The sequence below is a fragment of the Brienomyrus brachyistius genome, chromosome 5, assembly GCF_023856365.1.
Source record: "Brienomyrus brachyistius isolate T26 chromosome 5, BBRACH_0.4, whole genome shotgun sequence".
Taxonomy (NCBI): Eukaryota; Metazoa; Chordata; class Actinopteri; order Osteoglossiformes; family Mormyridae; genus Brienomyrus; species Brienomyrus brachyistius.
Window position 1 is genome coordinate 32,138,682 of NC_064537.1, and position 27,786 is coordinate 32,166,467.

General features: G+C 37.3%; 1 protein-coding gene across 1 annotated transcript; it reads right to left on the reverse strand.

Moving 5' to 3' along the window:
• Positions 1-2,387: 2,387 nt before the first annotated feature.
• hoxb13a (homeobox B13a) lies at positions 2,388-3,706 on the reverse strand. The gene is made up of 2 exons (XM_049014439.1): positions 3,010-3,706; positions 2,388-2,635 (listed from the first exon to the last, which is right to left on the reverse strand). Exons 1-2 carry the CDS (start codon positions 3,677-3,679, stop codon positions 2,388-2,390), a joined length of 918 nt encoding a protein of 305 aa, XP_048870396.1. The 5' UTR covers positions 3,680-3,706.
• Positions 3,707-27,786: the final 24,080 nt, after the last annotated feature.

Below are 27,786 nucleotides of genomic sequence, written 5' to 3' on the forward strand. Positions count from 1 at the left end.
GGTTGCTATCGTTATAGTAAGATGGTCATTAAGATGGTCTGTATGTCCATAAGCAAGAATAACGTCATGAAATAAAAACTTTAATACTGAAACTTTAGTTATATGAAGATAAGAATTATTATATACAAAATTAATCATTAAATTTCAAATGCGAGACATAGGAAATACAGGATATTAGGAAAAACCACAAAGGGTTCAAATTATGCACTTTTAGGGATAGACACAACAAATATTAAATACGGAGCTTGTGGAATTTATCAAGAAATTTTCGCAACGTATTTTTCATTTATTTTCATTACAAATCTTTGAGATATCTGATTTTTCATGTTGTGTTAGATATTCAGTTCAGTTATTATTCGAAACAAACATAAGAAGTTCTTTGGAAGCGCAAAACAGTAACGTAAACAGGTTTTGTGTGTACTTGTGTTTATATAGCCTACAGTGTATTGTTCACTTCCTGTTTTATAATTGCACGATTGTAGCATCTCGTGTAATAGGCCTATGTGTGATCAGGACTGGACGTTTTTTAAAAATAAAAAAAAAATCGTGCATATATCGCAATATTACCGTCAGTCCATTTAGATATTTAATGTCTAAGCTATTTAATATTTCTTCTTATGTATTTTCATTAATTTTTACATATATTTCACGTGTGTGTGCATGTTGGGCGTATGTGTGTGTGTGTGTGTGTGTGTTTAAAATAAAGGCACTTGCATTTTTTTACAAGTTGGATTTATCCTAAGTTTGTCGTTCAGTAATGAAGCTGACAAGTACGTATATAGAATAACAGGAAGGATGTTTGTGTGCGTCATGTGAAGATGTTTAAATCATTATTAAAACAAAAATAGAATCATTTTAAACTGTATCAATACGCAGGTAAAAAGTACACGGTGACGCTCTGCTGCTGGATAATTTAACTGTTGAACCATAGACATTAATAAATTATCCACGAAAACGCCATTAAAAGAATTACAGAAAGAGCTTATTTTTATTAACTGAAAAATATGGTATTATCAGATGTCGAATTTTTAGAATGTTTAAATAAACCGGAATCAAATGATACACATGCTTAGATGGGACCAAGATCTATGTAGGAGCGATTTGCTGGCTATTCACACCATCTGCAATAACAACCGATCCCTGCTTTACTATTCATGTCTAGTTGCATGGAGTCAAGGTCGTTGTTTAGCTGCAGTGCATGTGACGCTGAAGGTCAAGGTTAAGAAGGGATTTAGAGAAGCTCCATGGACACTACTGATGTCCCACAGAGAAAAGGAATGATGGCTAGTAGAGATTTTTAATTGTGTACAGATATAAAAAAAAAGTTTAACATTTAAAATGTCCCTCTTCCAAGTATAACACAATCCTAACTCAATTTACAGCTCTCTTAGGGGGTATTTTTGATATCTGACATATGCAGACAAGATATTTAATTATTAATTTAGATTGTTTTATAGTTTTATTCAGAGAGACACAAAATACAGATACAATATTTCAAAAGATAGACAGTAAAGACAGTCATATTTAAATGTTAACATGCCCATTTCTCCGAAACGTATTTCAAATGGCATTTTCTTAAAAAAAATAATCGTAGGAACCTATTCATTGAAAGATATTTAAATGGTTACGGTCTTACATGAATTACAAGACAGTTGTGGTTAATTTTATATTATTCATTATTCATATTCCAATCCATCATGAAAAGCTTTTAAGTGCTGCATTTTACAGGACACAAAGCGGAATATTGCGTGCGTGTTCATGCAGCGGGGTTAGGACAATACTAATATTTTTTCATGCAACTACGACATTTAAATCGAAACAATAAAAAACTGAACTCTTTTGAAGCTACAACCCATAATTGCGTTATATGAATTCATTCACCAACGATGACGTCATACTAACAAACGACTGACACAGAAAACACGGTCTTCGTAATATCTTAATATATAAATTGCCTTATTGAAATTATAATGAAATTATATAATTATTCTTCAAGATTAAGTGTTTTTCAGCATGCATGTTTCCCTCTTCGAAAAACACTAAAGATGGTATATATGATGCTAAATCTAATGCAGGAGTGCTGATAATAACGAAAATAAGAATGAGCACCACAAAAGTTATCAGACAGCGAAATAAACGGTAAAGTATATATGAAAGCGCAAAGGTTAAAGGTGTAAGGAGAGTTTAATTTCAGTCTCTTACTAATACATTGGAATCTTTCCCAATTATTGCATCTCCATTTGGGAACATACCTTTTAAAGGGTCGCTTCGGCGATTTCACAGGCAAGCAATACAATCCGAAATGCAAAACATACATGTGTGTAAAATGAATAATGAAGAAAATATAAACACGATTTTAAGTCATTCGTATATTTCACCATCGGCCTTTACGGAGCAGGGTTCTTCACTTTTGCCACAAATTTCTTTTCCTTCACTCTTCTGTTTTGAAACCAGATAGTAATTTGTCTCTCGGACAAGTTGGTTAGTGCGGAGATTTTCCTTCTTTTGTCTTTGGTGATGAATTTATTTGCAGCATATTCTCTTTCCAGTTCCTTAAGCTGCACCTTGGTGTAAGGTATCCTTTTCTTCCTCCCGCGACGGAAGGAACTGCCGTCTTGCTGGTGGCCCACTACGTCTGGAAATCATCATAAAAATATAGCCGCGTTTCCCGTCAGTAGTTGATATTTCAGACCGGAAACCGATCTGAACACAACATTCCCACATTGTAATATTCAAGAAACAAATTCAAGAAACGTAGTGAAATGTGAATACTTACGAAAAGGACATAAGACATTTGGCAGATTTTCCAACAGACTCTTATGTCATTTAAAAGGACGCAATCACAAACTGCTTGGAAGTAATTTGTTTTCAAGGAAAATATGTGTTGTAAACCTCATAAGGCCTATGTAGCGTCCTTACGCGATTTAGAAGTAGTGTGTCTTTTAGCTAAAGAATTACGAAAATTAGTGTATGTGCTATATGTATAATTAGCAAAAAAATATATATTACCTGCTAGTGCAGACTTCCAAAGGTGTCCCGTCTGACTTTGGTCTTTGGAGCAGTACATTTGACTTCCCCATCCGTTAGTTAGCGCCCACGGTTGAAAGCTGTCCATTGGCAGAAGAGTCTCATGCCGAGGTTCCCCTGGACCGATTGTTTGCACTACTGAAACGTCCAAATAGCTCGCCATCGGCTGGTAAGGGTTGGCATAACCATGGTAAAATGCAAATTCTTTCGGTCTACTGGAATATTCTTCTGTTGGAACTGAAGTGTCCATGTACTTTTCGGCTGCCGAATAGCTGGTAAGGGGACTGGACTGGGTACAGGATTTTAAAGATCCCCTCCCCATTCTGCAAGAATAATAGCCGTTACCGAAATACCCATATGGAAGAGGCGTAGCGGAGGAGCCCTGAGGAACTGCCTGGCACGGGGGACACTGTTTGCCCGTTTCCCCCGAACCTGAAGCAGACCCTTCCATGGAATAGTTGGAGGTGTGTACAAGGCTAGAGGGATGACCTCCCAAAGCAGAGTGAGCCATTAGATTTCTGCACTGGTTAGTTGCGAAATTGCCCGCACCGACCAGACCTTCCATGTTCTTGTTCAGCTCATCCAAGTTGTTTTCATATACAAACATAACCGTGTCAGCCCAACGAGGATTTAGAACCAGGGAGGAGGTCATATCACGCTCACCATTCAGCGAAGGAATTCTGAGTTAAAGACAAATCCAGAGGAGCACACGCGAATACATCCAAAGAAATGTCCTGACGCAAGGATTAGGCTCGAAACAATTAAGATCCATTGGCTGAAAAGTGGTCACGTGGTATACAAAACGTAACCTTGTAGATGCCTGTCAGAACAATGATTTGGAATTGCTTTTGAAATGTCTGTATAATCTTTATTATGTTGTACTTTGTACGCTAAAATTCTTTTGAAACCTCATACTTTAATATCTCAAGGAAGACGCACACTCTTAGAAAACAATTATTGTGAAAGCACCAGGGTTACATTTTCTGAATATATATGTTTTTATCTGTGGCTGTCACTGGTGATTAGAATCTCGAGTTGTGGCTTCAGTCTTGGTTTTGTGGGGTTTTTTCTGTGTACTACGGCTTCCCCTGAGCCCCCAAAATTATGCTTGATGTAAATCATTGTCTATAAATTGTCCTTAGTGTGTATAAGTGTGAGAGACGGCGTGCCGTGGTGGGAATCCAGCCTATGATTTGCTCTGGCTCCTGCCAAAGCTCACTTGGACCAGCTGTGCATGTAATAAACAGTTATGGAAAACGGATCAGTACATGAACCTAAATATTTTTAATATGGCATGAAAGCACCAAAATGCAACAGAAGACATTTTATTTTGTCTGAAATAAGCAACATCTCAAAATATCAACATCCTGGCATGTTTTAACATGGAGGAGAGCCTATCGGACCTTAGTATCGTGCATATATATGCGTGGTGCAGAGAGCAGCAACACGAAACAGCACTGCATAACTAAGACTGTATTTTGCATTTATAATGGAAATCTATTCTCTTATCCTGAAGATAACAGATGTAATGGTTCAGTTTAATATTATTATTATTATTATTATTATTTACAAATCAAATATATTCAAATATTTCTTTATTTCAGCAATATACTTAGCAAGATCAGCCGAATTTGTGTTTTAACAGAAATCTCAAACATTACTTTAATTAGTGTTACTAAATGAACTTATGAATGGAACATTCATTTTAGATCTATTTTAATATTGCCTACAATATATAACTATTAATATGTCAAATAGGCATACTTTCGGCGTGCTGAATATAAAGTATTACATAGACATTAAAATAAAGAATTTTTTGTTGTTTTGTGTGAAGACAACCGAAATATTAAACGTTCTCGATTGTCATTACTGGTTAAGAACAAGTTAATTTTTACGCATAATTTCGGTAAAAATCAGGAAATCGAGTAACTGGGAAATTATGTTAATATTCGACACAGCTTAAAATGAATAATCCGTATTGTCATGCTTATACGATTAAATTTAGTAAAGGATAATTTGTATTTGGGTTTTGTATTAATCTACTTTTGAAATTTTAAAACTGACTACACGTCAATTTCCTATCAAAATAAAACGTTATTATCTAAATGTCTTAAGTAATAACTTGTGACTTATTTGCAGGCTACATGTGAAATAAGTCGGAGGATCGACCCATTTTCATAGGTTTTTGTTTTCAGTTTTTTTTCCTGTTTTTGGTTTAGATATCGGTTTGGATGCGTTTAATGAGTCGGAGGCTTAAAAGGCAGTCTCTCCAGAAAGAGGCAGAACTGAGGTGTGCTGCCATTATAGTGTATGACACATTCTGCGTCTAGCATAGCTCCGACCACCCATTTCGAAAGGATGCACTTGGTAACCTTTGTATCCACCTCCCCATTTCTTTTCCTCAAGCTTCTTTACATATAGGTCAGACACAGCCCTCAAGGTCAAGGCCAAGTTTAAAGTTAAAAGTCTAGCCTCTTTAAGGGTTCCAATCAGGAACAAACAATCCAGCCAGACGGTAGCCGCAGAAGCAAGGTCAAGTTTACGACTTCGCCAATTAATTGTCTAAAGGCTGAATTTGCACTGAAACAAAAACAGTCGATATGAAGATGTAGGACGTTAGACATTTCCTAGTCTACATTTAGGGCATTAACGCTAGGCCTACTACATATATCTAAGGAAAGTGTATTATAATTTCTATAGAAATGAAATTAGATTGACATATAGCTTTATGAAACCACAACTTTTTTCTAATGTTGTCCGTGCGTTCACTGTTCCCAAACGATTGCTTCTTTACATTCAAACTGGCTGTAGGCGTTGTGGAGCTGTATATTCGAAAAATTTGTTCTACAGTATTGGAGGTTATATCGCTTAACCTACGTAACCAATGAAGCTTGGAAAAGCTTAATACCTCTTAATATCCGTTAAATGTCCTGCCAGATGTCATGTTACAAAAGCTAGAGCGTGGAATATTTAAAAGCTATTCTAGAATGAAAAGGTGTCAATCTCTATATTCAACCAGAGCCAACAGCAAGAGAACTGTAAGATCAGTTGTTTAATGCAGACTACTTTTTAAATGTAATATATATATATATGCATGTGTAAATCTACTAAGAATGAGATATAATGGATGAAAAATCGTTAGGTGAAAATTATAAGGAAGCGATCATAGTATTTTTCTTTAATTTTTCTAAGACCAAAGCAAATTATATCCAAATGCGAGGACTATTAACTTGCAAGGGGAAGCACTGAATTCACAGAAGGCATGTGTACTGTGTCTGTTTTCAAAAAATCGGTATGATCGGTATGTCGCCTTTAAAACTGTTCATTTCTGCACAGATAAACCAAAAACGTCGTCTATAAAATGATTTTGTTGATTTGCGTAGTTTAGTAGATCAATTCCTGAGAAAGCCATATGAAAGCAATTTCGTTTAAATATTCTGCGAAAAAAAAAACTCAATAGATAAGAAATCAGAAATGTCATTAAAACCACAGTTCGTCACTGTACAACAATGTAATTATGAAAGTAAATAGCCTACTGCTTCATTATAGATGGATCCGTTGATTAAAATAAATAACTACGAATTCTGAAACTACAAAGAAAACAATATAATTTCAATTTTAAATATTTTGCCATTTCCCCAATAATCAATTTTATTACATAAAGGATGATTTGAAGATTTGAAGATGAGAAATGCTAGAATATGAATCAAGCAAACAAAACGATACAAGTATAGTATAGGTTCGATGGATACTGATGCTTTTTCAAGACGTATGCTTTAAAAAAATCAATTTTATTAATGGAATATACATTTTTAATTTTGGAAATTGGGTGGGAGTGTACCTAGTGTAATCTTTAATGGGTCGAGTGGAAACTTGGCATAATCTTTAAAGAATCAGATATATAATCAAAGACTAATCGGCTTTTTATTTTTCGAACAATTTTTCATTCGTGTTATAAAATAAACAAGAGCTGCTGATTTGGGATTTGTTTTAGAATGTTTTTAACGCATACAAAGCAAAGTTTGGGTCCGCGTTGAATGAATGTATAAATGACGTAGACAATTGCCAGTATGTTTTCAATTTACGTTTAAAACAATTAATCTTCAACGCAATAGTCTACGACCTCAAGCATTATAATACATTGCAATATATGTAATCATTTCAAATAACAATTTGTCAGGCGTGATACGAAAAAATTAAATAAATGTAACTTTTATTTGGTAATTATCAGAATGCGAGGAATCGAATATGTATATACGCACACATACATACATACATACATATATATGTACATAAGATATATATATATATATATATATATATATATATATATATATATATATATATATATATATATTACATAGATAATATGTGCAATTACATTTGAATTAAAATATATAAATATAATATGATGTTGTACTTGTAAAGATTACAGAAGTTGTTGGTTAAAGCATATGGTGTCCCAAGCATATAGGACACAGGACTGGTAATACACTCTGTGTAGGATGCCGGTCCACTACAAGGCACAGACACTCACAGAGAGTCACAGTCTTTGGGCACTTTTAAGGACACCAGTTATCCAATCTACATACCTACATAACCGTAGCAGGAGGGGCCCTCCCCTAAATATGATGAATAGTTGGAAGTTGGATTGGTTGATGGATTAATACCATATGCACAATGGGTACTCATAAGTCAATTAACATTGCTAGGGGGATGCACTTTACATGGGTAAGGTCATTATATGAAGCCAGGCAGTACTCCAGTAACATCTTGATCGTTCAGGCAGTTTTCCTGATAAAGTAGGTTTTTGTCAGTAGGGATCTTAGACATCTGCCATGAGTAAAAACCTGGAACAGCTTTTGTGCAAGGTTTGAGAGATCCAGATTAATCTTGCCGGCCCCTATGGCAATGCGTTGGATGCAGATTATTTAATTAACCTTGGTAAGAACATACAAACTCCACTTGGATGAGAAGCCATTGCCTGGACTTGAACTTGAAACCATAGACTGAAGGAACCACATCCAGAGGTTACATGACGATTCTGTACTGCAATGGCGATGACTCATAACATTTCAGTTTACGTTGCAAGAATTTACTGTTTCTTCATACTAATTTTACAAACTCCCATTTTCTTTGCTGTGAAATTATATATTCTATACTCCACAACCTACTGAAAATGGTCTCACGCACCACCAGATCAAAAACACGTTTCTACCCTCTTCAGGGCTAAATTAGGAGAAATGTGAAGAGTCTGAGGCTCGGATTCATAAAGAGTAGTCTGGAGGAACATACATGTCTGTACAATTGAAGTACAATTGCTCTTATGTAGTCTCTGGCCTTATGGATGCCAAAGCAGACTAGTGAGAGTGTACAACACTAAAGGAGAGGAAGAACCTCAGGGGGACCTAGGAAACAAACTACAGCATCACAAAATGCGCTACCTGCAAAGGGATACTTCTGCCTGCATATCTGTTCCTTCGCAGCTTCTTCAATGCATTGTCAAATATGCAGTCAATGTGATCACACATAGGACACATACAGACAAAAAAATTTACAAGAGAAGCATGACTTTCAAATTAACAATATCATGAATCACACGTACAATGACAGTAAAGATATTCTATTGTAGAAAATATTGTAGACACTTTTGTACTATTGGTTATAAGCTGGAGGGCTGAATACATGCAAGTGCCACCAAAAAAAAGTGCTTTGATGGAAAAAATGATAGACATGACAGAATTGTTATGTGACCTACAGCCAGATAACTGAGACGGCGCAATAAAAAATTAAAAAGGACCTAACACAGAATGTCATACGGCACCAGGGGCACTGCAAAGGATTTTGGGCCTGAAAAGAATCTTGACAGGGCCCCCAACACATTTATTGGGGGCTTCTCTGGGCCCCCTCTCAGTCATGGGCCCCGAGAATCGTCATCGTTTACCCCCCCTTTACAGCGCCCCTGTACGGCACTATTCCATATCACAATGCAGAGAAACAATTTTTGATTCTACAGCTTCCTAGGGGAACAGTCCAACTTCTCCCGCTTCAAAAAACGACTCAAAAAACTATGTAATAAGAATGCCAGTCACCTGCTTATAAATGTAGAAATCTGCACAGGGTATGGTCTGCAGGCACATTAGCTAATACATGCCTATACATTTTGTTAATGACCTTGTCCAGAAATGCCGCTAATTCGTCAGGGGGCATCCATCCATTTTCTAAACCCACTTGTCCTACGCAGGATCATGGTGGTCTGCAGCCCATCCCATAAGCTATGGGCACAAGGCAGGGAATATCCCAGAATGGGGCACGAACCCATGACATGGAACGTACACTATGCACACAACTCAGTGACTCACCTTGGAATGATTTGGTGATTCACTTTACAATGTTTTTCGACGGTGGAGAGAAACTGGAGGAAAGCCTACAAGGAGGCAGGGAGAACATGCAAACTCCATACATGTAGAGGCAGGGCAGAGACTCAAAACTTGGTCTCAGAGGTGTGAGGCAACAATGCTAACCATGCCAGTGCTTTAGAGGCATATCAGTTAATATATGCATAGTAATCTTCTCTATGGCCTTGTCCAGAGATGCCAGATTGATATACAGTACAGTGTGGAAGGAAATGATGTTTCGATTATGTTCATTCACTCACTCACTCACTCATTCATTCATTCATTCATTAATTTTTTATATGATATATCTAGGTTGTGAGGGTTTGGAGCTTATCCTAGGAAACAATGGGTTCAAGGCGTTTGCACAGTATTGTATATATCCATGTATGTTAGAGCTTGAAATAAAACAAGAACTTTGATTGTATTGTCCATTATTTACATGTGTATTAATAGAATATACATGTATGCATTATTTGATATTTCTAGTAATTTACTGTTGTTCTAATTTTTTTCCCATGGATTTTTAAAAACACTTAAAGTCTAAATAATCATGGTATTTTCAGTTGTAAAAACTGTATTGTCACATAAGTAGCATTTTTATTTCTTATGGGATATGCATGAACATGTTTTTTTGTCTCTCTAGAAATATATAAAATTACACACAGTAAACAGTAAATGCAAAATAGTTTATGATTTTTATAAAAGCTAATGTACAAAATGACTATGTGCTAGTGTCATAGATTTTCTCGTGAACCCTGTGTCATACTTCCATATTTCGTACGGCATATTTCCGCCAACCTTTAATGACTCACATTTCTCCATAAATGGGGCTGACCTCATTTTAGATAATATGAGATAATAAATAAGGTGCTGAATTTGAGGTACTTTTAATCAGCCCTGTGAACCACCCAGGCTGTTACTTACTGCCTGAAGCGCTGTAGTCTGTGTCGCTGTGACCAGCTATAACCCCTGGAGTAGGTTGGGCTGATCATACGCTGCTTCCATGACCATATGTCTGTCCCTCTCTCACCTCCTAGAAAATAATGAAAACTTTAACTTCAAGTTGTTTATTTTGATAGTAAGGGAAAACTCAAAAAACGTTTGCGAATAAAATCATTTGAGTGCTTGTTATTTAAAAAAGCTTTGTCATTATTAATATATTCAAATCAACTGCAAAACCATAGCGATTATTTAAATGTAGCGTGGTGCAATTTAATACAAAATTTCGATTGTGGAGTACAGTGAACAGTTTGACATATATTTAATAAAATCGAAAAAGAAATATACCGTTTTACATGGTTTTGTATATTCATTTTACGAGCATATCTTCATTTGTTGTGTAGAGCGTATATACCATAAAGCCAAACAATCATAAATTATCAACAGAAGTTCCTTTTTATAAAACCAAGTAGGTCTATAATGCCAGCCACAGTGAAGCGTAATTTATTTATTGTATATTTAGAATAAATTGTAGAAGAACGACATACTATTTGAACAAACTTGTGACTTCAACGCTTTTCAAATCCTAAATGAAAATTATAAATGATTATTTATTTGTTGTTACTATTTTTTATTAATAACGCTGTGGTCATCGTCGTCGGTGATTTCTTGCTGTTAGTAGATCTGTTGTTTTTCTTTACAAAACAAATAATATAACACTTCTCAATCTGTTAAAATATATTTCATTTAAACACTGTAGTTATGAACATAACTGCCTTATTCGTTCGATTATAATTAATCGATTAACTTTGAGTCGCTGCTATATAATGAATCCGGGGTGCGTTTCATGAAGGCTTCAGCTAAGTACTTCGTTATCTCGTACTTAAAATCTTTCGTTAATTAGTGAGTCTTTTCTGTAACCCTTCGTAACTAATGCAGTTCCAAATCTTGTTCGTAAGTAAAGGAGTTATACGAGCCACTAGTTATTTTCTAACTTTTGACTATTATTCTGTCAGAGACACAGAGGTCACCCCGAAATAAATCACAAAAAACACACTGACGCTCCTCTTTGGACAACAACGATAACAACAACAATAAAAACAGCAACCTAATAATAATAATAATAATAATAATAATAATAATAATACTAATAATAATAAGAGAAAGAAGAATATGTTACTTGGCCTATCACAAAATACAATTATATTGTAGGTTATAAATTAGCACAAAAATGCATAGCTGCGCGCTTTTTTCAATTAAGTATACGCTCCCATTGATTTAACTCCAGACTCTGAGAGGAGAAACACCTAAATATGTGTGTGTTGCATATAACGACCCTTTCTGCCACTATACGCGATTCGGGTGGGGGGGGGGGGGGGGGGGGGCTGTATTAAGTTACGCGCCAAACGCCGCATGCCCAAACGCAATACCGCAGTGTTCAGAACCCAGAAAATGAAACAAAACGAACGTTTTTGTTTTACATTGATTCGGAAGAAAATGTTACAATCCGAAACGCAAATGATTATATCAGTATTATATAAGAATTCTATAACACTATAGTGTATAGAAACATATGAGTACAGTACTCAGCATAAATGAGTACACCTCAACAGATTTGTCAGAAAACCTTTAGTTTCCTTTCAGAATCAACATTTTCTATGGGATACTATAAACCCAAAAACTCCCACAAATGTGGGCCATTGATTGCAAACAAAATTTGCTAATTTGCTCATACAAAAAAAAGTAAATGTCCTAACAAATTCATTCAAGACCATGTTGGAACAATGAGTACACCCCATTGAAAGTCTTAGGAGCCAGGCTAAATTTTACACTATAAAATTCTAATTAACCAAAAATCAACTCTAATTATTCTAATTATCTAATTATCAACTCTAATCAGAGTCTAATTATTCATTAAACAGGCTTTTTGACTATAAAGGACATTATATAACAAAGAAACCCCTCCCCATTCCATCCTGTCAGCAATGGCACCACATGGAAGAGAAAATAATTTCTTTGCACAAGAATGGTGACGGCTACAAGATCAGCATTGCTGTACTTATCAAAATACTGTAACAAAAGCGATACAAAAACTTAAGAAAGATGGAACTGCAACCATCTCACAGAGACGTCCATGGAAGTTAACACCTCGACAGGAGCGTCTTCTGATGAAAAGGGATGAAGAAAAAGATACGCAAGTTCCCTGCAGTGAGCTAAACAGTAGAAATCCAAACTATGGTGAGTGTTTCCCGTGACACAATACTGCGTACACTGCAGAGGAATGGCATGTGTGTGTGTCGTCCACGAAAGAAGCCTCTCCTAAAGCCAGAACCTGCCAGAGCCCATGCTGGAAAAAGACGAAGATACTCTGGAGTGACGAGACCAAGATATCAGTTTCTGGAACTGGTGGCTTCAAAACATGGTGGCAGCAGGGTCCTTATGTGGGGCTGCATGAGTGCTGCTGGGGTCGGGGAGCTGCATTTCACTGATGGTATCATGAACTCACAGATGTACCGCTCTGTATTGAAAGAGAAGATGCTACCATCACTCTATGCCCTTTGTCGTTGTGCACTTTTCAAACATGACAATGATCCAAAACGCACATCTAAGGCCACTGTTGCATTTCTGAAGAACAGGGTGAAAGTGATTCAGTGGCCAAGTATGTCTCCTGATCTGAACCTAACTGAACACCTATGGGAATTCTGAAGAGCGTCACTCTCCATCCAGCATCCAGGCTCTAAAAGAGGTCATTCTTGAAGAATGGAAAAAGATAGATGTTGCAATATGTCAGCAACTTGTTCATTCCATGTCTAGAAGACTTGGTGCTGTCCGTAAAAACCATGGAGGTTACACAAAATATTAGATTTAGTAGTTTTTGTTGTGGGGTGTATCCATTTTTGCATTACCTGATTTGAGTAAAACTGAAGATTTTGTAATCTAAGTTATATTACTAACTGTGCTTTCATGTTCATGAAATAAGCATATTTTAATCTTAATCTTTTAATCTTAAAACTCAGCATTGTCAAAATTTTTGAATTTTTTTCTTGTGCTTATTGAGCTATTGATTAAAATCTCACTTTGTGTACTAATTTATGCCGAGCACTGTATATACAAATATATTACCAATAGGCAGGATTCAAGTGACATATTACGTCAGCATGCTTAGTAAACAAATTCGCTTTCCCCCTATTTCCGATGGCCCTGGAATGCACACACCTCTGTAATTGTGGCAAAGTCACAACATATCAAAATTTTAATTCATGAGGTTGATGAGAGTTGACACTGTGGGTTCATTAACACATTTCTCTAATACATTTTCAATGAGGGCCAAAAAAGCACCTTGGAAGATTCCTTAGTAGGTAAAACTGAAGCATATAGAGTATTTTCTTATGTTATGACAATAACGCAACTTTTATTTCAGCTTTTGTGCCATTGCTCATATAGGCTTATACAGGCTGAAGAGGATTATCCGTATCGAACTGACAATCCCATGGGAAGACGGTTGCCAAGAGGTCTCATAAAAGAAAGCCACCAAGACCTGGTCCAACAATGCAGAGACAGAGGTTGGTAGGCTTCCCAGCACAGTCTGTGTGACCAAGACCTGGTCCAACAATGCAGGGACAGAGGTTGGTACTGTAGGCTTTCCAGCACAGTCTGCGTGACCAAGACCTGGTCCAACAAAGCAGGGACAGAGGTTGGTAGACTTCCCAGCACAGTCTGTGTGACCAAGACCTGGTCCGACAATGCAGGGACGGAGGTTGGTAGGCTTCCCAGCACAGTCTGTGTGACCAAGACCTGGTCCAACAATGCAGGGGCAGAGCTTGGTAGACTTCCCAGCACAGTTTGTGTGACCAAGACCTGGTCCGACAATGCAGGGACGGAGGTTGGTAGACTTCCCAGCACAGTCTGTGTGACCAAGACCTGGTCCAACAATGCAGGGACAGAGGTTGGTAGGCTTCCCAGCACAGTCTGTGCAGAGTGTCCCAGCAAAATCTGTGTGAAGATATTTCACAGCTTTGGGACTAGCAGGAAGAGAAAGGAACACAGCTGCACAGAGGTTGTGGGAGGCAGCAGAAAGATCCTCTTGTTGGCTTTGGAATAGGTTTGAGGAATTGAGCTGGAAGCGAAGAGAAGCCAACATTGCCAACCCGCCAACTGCAGGATAATGCCTTCTCCTGGCCGAAAGCTACAGTCACAAGAAAGTGACTGAAAGTACAAGCATTTGGATGTATCTAATAATCATTTACATAATAATTCACTGTTTGACCTAGAGGTTGTGGGCATACAGTACAAGTGCATTATACTATAACAATAATCTAACTACTGCCTTTATGCACATCGCGTAAGGGGAGATAAACAATTAAAATATAATTATTGTATAAGAGTAACACTAACAATAATTAGCATAAAAGCAATTCTAGCTCTATATTTGCATTGGTGCCATACTGGGTTGCTGCATTTGAATCCTACCCCGACTTTTTGCATGTGAAATTTCTATTTTCTCCCTGTGTTGCATAATTTTCCTCTGGCTACTCTGGGCCTTTACTCAGTTTCGATTTATGTCATTTTGTGTTTCCAAATAGCTCATTATGTGCAGTTGTATGTTGGAAAATGGATGGATGGATAGATGGATGGATGGATGGACTGAAGGAGAAACCCGGAATACAACAAGGAAAGCTGTACAAACATTTAAAAAATAAAACCCACATACAGAGTAAAGAGCAGAAACTGAGTCCACAACTCCTGATGTGTGAGGTAATATACCAACTATTATAATAACATTAAAACTATTGATTGATTCTTGATAGCATTAAAAAATAAAGATCTTTAATAAAAAACACAATCATAACAGCACAGTGCAGTATTAATCTGAATAAATATATAATTCACAACTACACCAACATGACCTAAATGACATTAAAATTTCTGGAAATGGTCCCAGTCTGGTTTTGCGCCATGCACAGTTTGGAAAGCTTTCTGGGGAGCTGTCGGGCATGTTGGAGAAAGTAATGGCAGATTTTATTGCTGAGGAGGAATTCGCTGAAGGTCACCGTGTTGCAGAATCAGTAATCCTTCATGACCATGCAGATGTTTTTAAATGGGCAGCTCGAAAATAAGGTTTCATTCATCAGCTTATAACAGGGTCACAGTGAGCGTAGAACCCCTAACAGTAAGCATGGTGCATAAGGGAGGGGATGCTCTGCACGGGGGGGCAGTCCAGTGCCGTTACTCCTCATGACGTACATTACTAAATTATACCATGACAATTCATCAAAGGTATACTCCAAGACCCTGACCAGGAAAAGCATTTGGAAGATGTATGCAGAAATAGTAGGACGAATAGATCAAAATGAATATGAATATAAATGCCTCCATTAAAAATGAAGAGTTCTAAGTTTCGTTACAGCTCTGAACTGAAGGGATGGTGCGTCATATACTTGTATGCTTGTCAATATACCCTGCATATTCCATTGAGGTGAACCTCTGCCTTGGGCCCTTTTCTGACTACACACTATAAAACAGGGGTATGAAACAGGTACAGTCCGGTACTCACAAGTACACTTTTTAAGAATGCACCCTCCGCAGTACAAGGTTAGGCTTTATGAGACCAAATATGCACCGTTAACTAACTGAAAAGGTACTAACTAACTAGTACCACTTACTCCTCAAAGCATAGTACAGCCAGCATGCTATATTTGTAACATTCACCAGGTCTCCCACTAAAAGCTATTAGGCACTTATATGATACTGTATTATCCATCCATTCATTTTCTGAGCCCGTTTGTCCTCTTCAGTGTTGGGGGGGGGGGGGGGGGTCCAGAGCTCATCCCCGAGTCACAATATTGTATTATGATTAATTTTTTTTTAAGATAGCATTTTTTAGTATTTCTAAAGGCAGTTGTAATGCTAGTCAGGAGTGATCAGTTTCATAGCTTTGCTAAGATTAACATGATAAAGGGAAGTTACATACAATTAAATTATTGGTGAACTGCAATAAATTAATTATGCAAAATTTGTTTGCATTTAAGTTTTATTCGTTTTTATAGAACTTAATGTACTCAGTGTTTTATGAACTCAGTCTTATTTGACTTATGGATGCTTGAACTGTTATTTCGTTGATGAACCTGCAAGTTTTGAGCCCAAATCATTAACATGACAAACCAGACAACATGTCTAGCCCACCGAAAGGAAGACCTGGAAGGTGGCTCAGAGACGCAATTAAACTCTCTCCTCCACCCAGTTAGCGGCACCGCAGGATGCAGTATTAAAAAGGCAGGAAGAAACTATTTCAACCTCACACCATCTTCAAATATAATGGTTGGTCTGCACCAAATCATCACTTTCTCCGATTTTTGTGCAAGAAATTGTCTAACACCAGTGAAAAAAATGTTACTCAGGGGTTTAATGACTGAGGCGCTCATTGAAAAGCTTGTGGAAGAGGCACGCATTGATATTTCATATGGGGACACAGAAATTCAAAGGTATGTTAATTTTGTGAACTGATTGATGCACAGTGTCGACAGTTCAGCTTATTTAATGCCACTTTTATTGCTTGCTAGGTTAATTGTAGGTGAAATGAACAGTAATGAGGTTGAATTTTAACAGCTCTGGTAAGGTTTCCTTACATGGTTGTAGTACCTGTACATTGTTATATTACATACATATTAATACGATAATGTTATATATGGGTGTAATTTATGATTTCGCTTATGAACGTGTGGTAAATTTATATTTTTAAATCACTAATAAGGTGGTGGGACTTGGACTGACTTATCTATAAGTGACTACTACTAGCCTACTGAAAATTAGCGTGTTTTAGACAACTTAACTCACCTAATTTGATATAGAAAGGTAAAGACCATTGAATTTAAATAGGCCTACATTTTATTTTAATGGGAAAAGCGACTAACAGTGGAAACACGAAGTGGTCAGATGGGGAACTAAGGTGCACACACAGTGGGAGATCTATACAAGCTAAGAGCTCACATGGATCAGGCAGGGTACACATAAGACTCGGGCAAACACACACGCGACAATAGGGAAATGCAACCATTAACAACAACAGTACAACAAGGGCTATTTACAATACACAGACACAGGGCTGTATACACGCACTCGAGAGGCTCGCCGGGATGAGCAGATCTCACCGACGCTACAGTATGATAACTTATCTGTTTGACATGTCTTTCAAAAAACAGTTAAAATTACTTTGTAGAGGTGACACCAGAGACAGCTGCCTCAGTGCACAGCAGTCGAAAGGTAAGTGGTCAAATATTCTACCTGTACAGCATTTTTCAAATTATGTCAAAAAATGTTTAAAAGCCAAAGAACAATATCAAAGATTTCAAGATACAAGAATAAAACAATCAGAACACTATGAAATGACAGCACAGCGCACAATGTAAGTATTTTAAGGCTTACTTTACTTGCAGTGCTCCATGAAGAGGATTCATATAGGCCAGGGGCAACAAAGAACTACTGCATTTACCTAACTACTAAACTGAAAATTAGTTGTTTATCAGTGTTTTAGTGCAAGTTGCTTGAAAGTAAATTTACATGATAGCAATGCACAAGCCTGCAGTTACAATTGTGATAATGGCTTTCCAGGTTCAATTTATTTGGCCCAACCAGAATTTTAAGATTTAAGGGTAAAGGAAAACGTGAGTAATTTGCAGAGTATGTTGTGCATGGGATTTATTGCTCCTTTTGTCTACTTTTATAAAGAACTCATGCATGGTTGGGAAGGATTCTGTCTCTGCTGATGCCCACTTTAAGGCATTGCATGAACAGCATAGAAAGACTCAACCTGACATGTCAATCGTGAAAGACTATATGAAGAAAACCTTTACAAGAAATAGCAAATGACATGGCCACTGAGGATATATTGATGAAATACCCTTTTCTGAAGACATCCCCAGGAGTTAGGGCATTGTTAGGACAATACAACTGTTAAACTGAGTATTGCAGCAAATGGAAGAAAGAAGAAGTACATACTGCAGTTGTCCTTTTTTTCTCCAATTACACCTCTTAAATACTGTTCACATTTGACAGAACAACATACTGTTTACAGGGTTCTGGATTACATTTTCCACTAGTAGCAGTGGTGCTCCCTAGTGAAAATTTTAGGAGCACCAGCATAAAATTTAGGTGCACCACTTAAATCAAATGCAATGTAACACATACATATTTTTTGTATTTCTGATAAACGTTTTCGTAATGAATATACAATTTACAGAAATAGCCGTGTCATGTTTTATTTTAAAGGGAAAAGTCAAAGTGAAATAGTGCTTAAGAGAAACAAACATTAAGTTAAATGGTGCTTTTAAAAACATAAATATTAAATAATACATTTACAAAGGTAAACATGAGGTATGGGGGAAACTGCTATTCCGTCAGTGCATTTGTCCCTGCATAGATTATGCTGTTGTTGTGCTTTATGAGTGTTTCATGAGGCACTTTCCAGACTGAAATTCAGAAACATAATTCCTGACTCATCTCAACCGGAAACATTTGTAGTTCCTTGTGACTTTTTGACTGCACAACACATACTGGGACCTTCATGCTAAAGAAGCACAGGAGACGCAAAAAGTTCGTAGGTTAAACTTAACATAAACTTAACATAATTTTATAGGAAACTACACCTCCACCCAAAACTATAGGTACAAACTATTGGACAAAAATAAAACTATATTGGTTATAGATCAAATTTTCCAATGTAGAAATATGTCGACTCAAGCAAAAAATATTCATTGATATATTAAATGTAATTGGGGTATAAAAATAACTCCATCTGCTGGAATACTGTTTCTCTTGGCCTTATCTCTGTTCCCTGCACTTCCAGAAAACTGTCAAGTTAGCACTAGTGCTTGTGGCCAACCAATCAGCAAGATATCACTACAGGCCCCACCCAGTAGTGCCTCCAAGACAATACAATCAAATAAAAAAATTCCTGCAGTGGGAACTGACAGAAATTCCAGGTTCCAGAAAAAAAGTTCACTCACTCGCATGCGCGCGCTCACACACACACACACACACATACCCACACACACACACACACACACACACACACACACAGACACACACAGACATACACGCGTAAGGTATACCTATCCTTATGGGGCCAGCTCATTCACTTCTATGGGAAAAATGCTAACGCTAACTATGACAACCTTAACCCCCACCCTGCCCTAACCATAACCATAAGTAACCAAGCAAAATACAAGTTTTTGCATTTTGCATAGCAGTCACTGGCTTTTATAAAATAGAGTTTTCCCTTATGGGGACCAGGAAACCAGTCCCCATAAGGGGAAAAAAATTGATATTTATCACATTATGGGGACATTGTGTCCCCATAAGGATAGGTATACACACACACGCACACCAATTCTCACTTTGTCAAAGTCAGTGTTTCCCAGCTCCCTAGACCACTGCAAAGTTCAATGGGTTGAGTGAGTCGCTCAGAAGCTAACATTCCTCCAGTCCTGGGTTCTAAGCTGGCCTGAGGCCTGCCTCACCTTTTGTTTAAACTTTCGGGTTTTATTTTTCCTTTGCTTTTGGTTTTTCCTTGGTGTCTGTTATGGTGTATCTTTGTGTCCCTGTTTTGGTTAGCTCTGCTTGTGCCCTGTTTTACCTTGTTGTGCTTGTTCCTAGTGTTCCCTAATGTTAGCCTTCAGTGTTGCCGATGTTTCCTAGTTCCTGTGTTTGTTAACTGTGATTTATTCCAACTGTTGATTGTTGTCCTGCTCCTTTTTTGATTGGTTGATTTTTTTCTGATGGTCCATACCTGTCCTTCGTTACTCATAATCATCTGTGTATTTAAATGCCTGCCTTTGTTCACTTTCACAGTCAGTCATTGTAGATGTTACCAGTGGCGGCTGGTCAATAGAGGGTGCTAGAGAACCACCCTCCCTAGATTAAAAGATTTTTTATTTTTCTAAAATATGCATTTTTAAATAAACAACAATTTGCTATAGTTAAGTGTGTACGTGTTGAAAATGCACAACAATGTGCAATATATATTTAAAAAATCTATATGTTTGGGATGAAATCTGTTTCATGTTCAACCTCCTCTCACTCAGTCTAATTCAAATATCTCTTCTTGGGTGCTAGAGAAAATACCAATTCCATGCAGCAGAGTAGGCAATTACTGGCACTAGAAAATTAGCCAATTAGGTCAAATCCGATGCCTAAAGGGAGTTCTGGACATTTGCTGGGGATGCCAGACCACTAGGGGCACACTAGGAGGGCTGCAATAGTATTGTGCAGTCTAATAATTATGTTAGTAAATTGTCAATATATCATTGTAACATTTTCGCATGAAATGGTTATTTGAAATTGTTTTTCTGTTGTCTTCCAGCCATTGACTTCAGAGCTAGACTTCTCATTTTGTCATCAATCTTCAAGGAGAAGATTGAGCAATTTGTTATTCTTGGAGAGGTAAACCACTTGGACCTCACAGGGCATATTGACAGGCAAACTTGTCATATGTTCAGCATTATAGTCTTTCATATTCGCATAAATACATCAACAACTATCCCTCATACAGGAGGAGTGTGTTACTCCATATCCATCCATTCATCTGATAGGCCAGGACTGGAAAATTGCCATCCACTGGCAAAGTCACGGTGTTGTGAAAGTTGATTGAGTTCAGGTGTACTCAATGAGGTCTTAGTCACATCCTTTTGTATGTATTGTGCTTGTAACATGACATACCTAGCATACCTGAAAAACACATTATCCTTCCTTCGGCACTGTATTGAAAACATCGTACAGGAGGGAGACAAACCACTGCCAATAACTGTGACTAGAACGATAAATTTTTTATATTAAACTTACAGTACTTTGCCTCAGCTACACCTTTGTCCAAAACGCTCACGATAGACTTTCTCCCTTGTGAAGCCTCTCTCGCATGTTGGACTTGTTCATGCACATGAACATAATTTCAGCATAATTTGTGGTATAAATGACTGCCAGTCTAGGTTTTCTAAATTTCATTATTATAGATGACATCTTTACAGGAAACACAAACACAATATTATTCTTTCTTCTGAGAATGAGATTCTTGAAGAACCCAATGTAGAAGAATTTCTCACTAATGCCGACTTTGGGTGCTTTTCCACTGCACCAGGTACTGCACTTTTGCTAAGTATGATACTTCAAGGTGTTGGTTTTCCACTGACATATCAACCTTTCTATGTAAGTCCAGCAAGATATTATCAGAGATATTAAGTTCTTGTTTAGCTTTTTCAAAGAAAACTGTGATTCATTCATCTCAAATCATCAGGAAAAAATGGGTTCCAAATCTCTGAATGTCCACAACTTTAGCAATTGTTATTGATGTCTGACTTCTTAAGGTTTTTGATGTAATATATTCACCACACATGATAAAGGAGCATTATAAATCTGTGATGGATTTGACTGAACCTGTTCACTACAAATTCAGAGATTTTTCTGGAAAAGATATTGCCAGCTATTCCTATGTTCCAGTCACCCAGGTACTTAAAAAATACTGCTCTTTGGGTGTGTGGGAAGAGACATTTGCAAAAATTAGCGATGACCAGATTTTGACAGAGTACACTGATGGAGTTAATTTTAAAGAGCATTTGTATTTCAAAGACCACCCACAAGCCCCGCGTCTGCATTTTATGAAGATGAATTGGAAATCGTTAATCCATTATGGTCAAAAAGAAAGAATAACATAAAAATAATAACAACAACATGAACAACCTAATAATAATAATAATAAGAAGAAAATGTGTCTAATAGAAATATACAGTAAAGAAAGATTTACTCTGTATGTCTGGTTATTTCATTTTTGCTACTTCGAGGTCTAAAATGAGTTGTCACTGGGGTTGTACCATTCAAGGGACATATTAGCACCTATTGAAAAAGTACATTAGTGTACCAGTGGTGAAAGGTACATTTTTGTGATTTATGGTACATGTATTTAATAAATAGAAATTTCTAACGTATATAGGCCTACATAACAATATTCCCACTGAATAGGGTACAGCGCCATAGACAAACCTTTGCACACTTTCAGCTACATATTAGTACTTTGTTTTTTTTTTTAGTATTGTAACCCTGATTTCTCGATTAATGGGTAGCGCGTGCCAGTCTCTCTCTCGGGCTGTGGGTAATAAGCGGGCTACAGTTCCTTTTGTAATCGTTCTTTAATAATCACTACTCGGCAACACAGTACCTACAGCTTTTCCAGCCGCGCTCCAACCTCCCTTCCCGCGCTTCACTCTAAACTGTCCCCCTGTGTACCAGGGCAAATAGGAACTAATAATACAATTAACTAAGAGAACATACTGAACGTTAATGTAACACATGTAAATATAACTGAAATAATACAGTACTGTAACTGATAATAAATAAGATAAAATAATAATAATTAAATCTGATCATTCAACACAACATTGTAATGTAAATAAATATATATTAACCTTCATAAAATTACTGCAAAGCATAATAATCATATACAACATAAATCAGTGACATACACTTAATTAAAATAATCCAAAAAATATATGATGTGCACAGCAACTATGGTTACAGTATGTAGGATAGGTTTCTGACCAGGATAAGTGTTTGGAAGGTGGATGGAAATCTTCTGTGTTCAAAAACAATCTCATATTTAGCATGATTAATAATCATGCAAAATAAATAATACTAAAATAATAGAATAAAATGCGAAGCATGCCAACAAATGAACAGTAAATTTCGAAAATTCAAAAACCAATCCTTGGTTTCTCTTCATTTAAAAATACTTTGAAGTATCTATTGTGGAACTATGTGCCACTGAGTGAATTTGACGTCTCCAATCAGTCATCTTTCTCCGTCACTGTTTCCCCTGAATTCTCTTCCGCTGAATGAGCAACACGGCTGGAGACATTTGTGATCCTTAAAACGAGCGACAACTGACGATGGAGCAGGGGTGCGTTTTTTTGTTTTGTTTTGTTTTGTTTTGTTTCCCAAGGTACTCTTTCTATCACAAGCCTTTCTATTTCATCTGGGGACATACCATTATACGATCATACCCGTTCTGTCGAAGTATACTAGAAAAAAAATCTCGTAATATTCATGTTCATAACTAATTTGGATGAATACTACAACCATGCGGCGGCGGCACTAGAAAAAAGTACTGCAGACCGTAATTAAGCCGAAATAAATAATGGTAATGGAAGGAATGACAATTTTATTATTACTAATACCGACATTCAAAACTATATTTTTATTTTCATATGGGCATATTCGTGTTAACAATCTAAATACGGTTCATATTTTTCGTTTCCAAGAGAAATGTTGATGAAAACTTGATGAAAAATTGAATATTAATTGAATATTAATATTGTTAGGTAGGCCTAGATAGTTATTTACGTTGAAGTCGGCCTGTATTATTTAAATATTGTATTACATTAAATGTGAAATTAATTTATTGTAACATGCAGTTACTTGAAACAGTCATATTATCCCAGTCGTCCGAAGTCGTTAGGATGTAGCCCAAGTTATTGTCCTTCGGAAACAGTTCAAGCAACACAGAACAATCACGGCTGGTTTAACATTGCGGGTAGCTTCTTTCCTAATAAAAAGAAAGGAAGCAGGTTTAAAATCCCCTTAACAAAAGTACAAAGGCAGGTCCGAGAACCAAGACAATTAGCACCTCTATCTGCCACCTCGGCGCCTCCGAGAAAACAACACGCCGGTCTTTAAAAGGGGCAATCGATACGACATATTTTCCTTGTGGAAGAGCGTGTTATTATGTGTATCGACGCACAAAGAAGAAGCTGACAATAGACAAGCTACATATAAATCAATATATGTTTTACAAATATTGTTTTTTTCCTTCTCAGGCGATATAGCAGGAAATACTGTTTGTTCCCAATCGACCCCCTCCTACAGGACTGTGAGGTCTTTCCACAGACCATACAAAACAGGTTTAGCTGCACTCCAGCTGCCTGAACTGATTCCTCTACTCAATCAATTGGTCTATTGCTGACATGATCTGGTCAGAACTGGGACACCACATCATTCTAGGTCTTCGGGTCATTAACAAGTTAAGTTGCATGGTATAGGTGGAGTGGATGCAGTATAAGATCTGTTACCCAACATGCACCGGTTGCCAGCTGAAAAGCTTTTTTTCACCCTATATTCATTCATAAAATCTCACTTTTTCTTTGTGACTGATATGAATGAATGAATGCTTTTATGGCCATTGCACAAGCTACAACGACACTGGAAGATTTTTCTTGGTGGCGCATGAAAGAAAGGAATCAGGAAGAATACAAATACAGAATGAAGTAAGATGAATAGAATGTTAAACAAAATATAAACAGAATAAACAGAAGACAGAATACGAATATAAATAGTATATAGATATATAGAATATAAAAGCGAATAGAAAAGAGGTGTAAAGAATTGAATGTAAACAATGTAAATAAAAATAGAAAACATGACTGACAAAAAGCATTTAAATAAAATGGTATAGGTATTTCTCCCCTTGTGATTCAGTTTCACACGAAACACAAAGCAGTGTTATTAAGAAAATATTGCACATGCTAATAGATAGTGATGCAAAACGATGCTTCATGAACCATCCACTGTAGCCCCGACCTCACCATATGAAACACTGGTTTGCTCTGAGTCATGCTTCGAGCCCTTTCTTGAACAGAGAGCACCATCTAGTGGGGTCAAAAAATACAGCAAATGGCTCACGAACCGTTGTTTTTAGTCATCGCCACAATATAGGGTGAGGTCTAAAGCATGTTCAAGGTGTTCAAGGCTGGGCGAATTGAGTGAGATAATGATTCTGGGATAAAAAATGTTTTTGAGCCTGTTTGTTCTTGATGTGATGGCCCTGCAGCATCATTCAGAGGGCAACAGTTCAAATAGGTGATGTCACAGGTGAGATCAGTCTCTGATAATGCTGGTGGCTCTGCTGAGACAGTGCGAGCTGGAAATGTCCTCAAGGGAAGGAACTGGGTAGCCAATGATTTTCTGGGCAGTGAAAATGACCCCCCAGAGTGTTCCCTGTCTGCTGAGGAACAGCTGGTGAACCATACAGAGATGCTATAACTCATTACACTATTGACAGTGGTAGAAGGACACCAGTAGTGTCTTTGCTGGGTCTCCGTAACAGGTACGGTGGTGATGGAATCCCAGAAGACAACGTCGCCTATGTGAACATCCAGAAACCAGCTACATTTTTGGTATTAAACTCTTTAAGCAAAGGAGTAATACTTATACAAGCCCAATGCCAACTGTTTCATGCAACCTCACTTGTCAATCGACATTATTACATTAAATAACAAATACTGGTACTATAATTAATCTGACTTCCATCCATTCCAGAAATATAGCTATTGACTGGAATATTCAACGATTACAAGGTTGTTCTTATTGCCCATTTCTTTTATAATAAATTTCTAGGTTCCTTCTGCAGGAACCTTCAAAGTGGGACAGCCTTATTGCACCACTGTGACACATTTGGTCTTTGAATGCAGCCTGAAAAGGATGCAGTCCCTGAAATCAGACACAGCCATGGACTGAAAAGGGATTCCAGAATTGCTTCAGAGGAACTACTTTCGGCCCAAGTTCTTGTACTGTGAATAGGACAAAAGGTTGGAAAAAGGTTCTGGTTCCTGAGAAAAGTTCCTGCAGTGTGAAAGTGCCAAATAAGATTGTATGGAAAATTGAATGATTACCTAGCTAAGGTTATTGTTTCGCTACTAAACATAAGGTAGATACATACTGTATATAGCTTATTTGTTCTTCACTCATAAGCTAGAACTGTATCATAATAGGTAACTTTGTTCATTACAGTGGCTGAAAAGGAAGAGTATGTGAGATATGGCATATGGAATACCTGGCCATTTTAATTATTTAGTTGGCCAGGGCTGGTATTCACAAAGCATCTTAAAGCTAAAAGTAGCTCCTGACTTGCTGATTTAGGAGAAACTGTTCAAAAATAATGGGCGTGTCAGTCCTAAGTGTAGGACTTTTTTGGCTAAGAGCAATTCACAAAACCCCTTAGCGCTAAAAATTACACGTAAGTCTGGGAGAACTAAAAAGTAAACGAGAGGACTTCTAAGTCACTAAGACCAATTCACAAACAGTTGCAAAGTGGCTGCTGTCAATCCACGTCGCAATGTCATGGAGACACTAAACGAACGAATTACTTAGGATACCGCCTCAGTCGGGAGGAAATAATGCTTGTCGTACAGCCTGTGAGGAAAGAAATAACATCTCCAACAAAAGAAACAACCCAGTCATATACAGGGGAAATCTCTTATAGTTATAATTATAACTGTTTTCCCCTTTTTCTTTTTGTCTCAGGCAAATTCCCATCTGATTGACATTTTTTTAATATTTATTACATAAGGTAATAAAACATGCTGAGGTTAATTGGACTTGCTAAATTAGAAGTGCATGTGTGAGTGAATGGTGTGTGAGTGTGCCCTGCGATGGGCTGGCCCCCCATCCTGGGTTGTTCCCTGCCTCGTGCCCATTGCTTCCGGGATAGGCTCCGGACCCCCCGCGACCCAGTAGGATAAGCGGTTTGGAAAATGGATGGATGGACGGATGGGTGTAATTTGAAAAGGTCTGAAACAACTGTATTGTATTTTGAGTCAATTAAATTCTGTAAATAGAGATGCTGTCCGTTTTATTACCTTATATTCGTGCAATAAATATAAAAATTTCAATTAGATGGTAATCTGCCTGAGACATAAAGAAAAACGGAAAAATCCGCATAGACTGCTCAATGCCACCCAAACCACGTGAACACTATATGCAGATTCCACTGTATTACAGTAAATGTCGGAACAATCAACAAGTACTACCATAGGGCTATTAAAACATAAAACCGCAGTATATCGTGTGTAGTACCAAATATAGCATTAAAAGTTTCAGGGAATCCGGAAAATCTCAAGGAGATACACCGAGAATGGCTGCCAAGTATAATCTTACTATAAAGTAGACAGCCATTTCTTTTCTTGGGCAAGCTGCTAGGTACTGCAGCTATGTGTCAATCCTGAGAAGAAATCTGTTTTACAACATTGCAGCAATATCAACAATTCTCCTGCCAATTTATTGTAGTGTTAATAATGCATATTATTACAATTCAATATAAGGATAACATTTTCTCCAGAGTATGCAGTTGCTCTTTTGCTCTTGTGTCAGTGTGTATGTTCAGAACAGGGTGTTTACCTTATAAACTCCTTCCTGACCTTTGTGGCAGCAGTTTTTTTACGACCAGGAGCTGTTGTGTTTAAAATATTTGTCACGCTACTTTGCCATTGCAAGGGAAGATCCTGCAGAAGACACCCACCTGCTTGGCCTTATGTCTTTGCATTCTCTCCATGCTGGCCTTATGGTTTTGATGCAGCTTCTCAATCCTCTGAGAGAGGATATAAAGAGG

Bases quoted from the DNA above. Each gene is read 5' to 3' on its own strand.
- hoxb13a (XM_049014439.1), bottom strand. From the start codon at position 3,679: ATGACCTCCTCCCTGGTTCTAAATCCTCGTTGGGCTGACACGGTTATG. The intron at 2,636-3,009 runs GTAATATATATT...GATGATTTCCAG, and splicing joins TTGGAAGTCTGCACTAGCAG to ACGTAGTGGGCCACCAGCAA.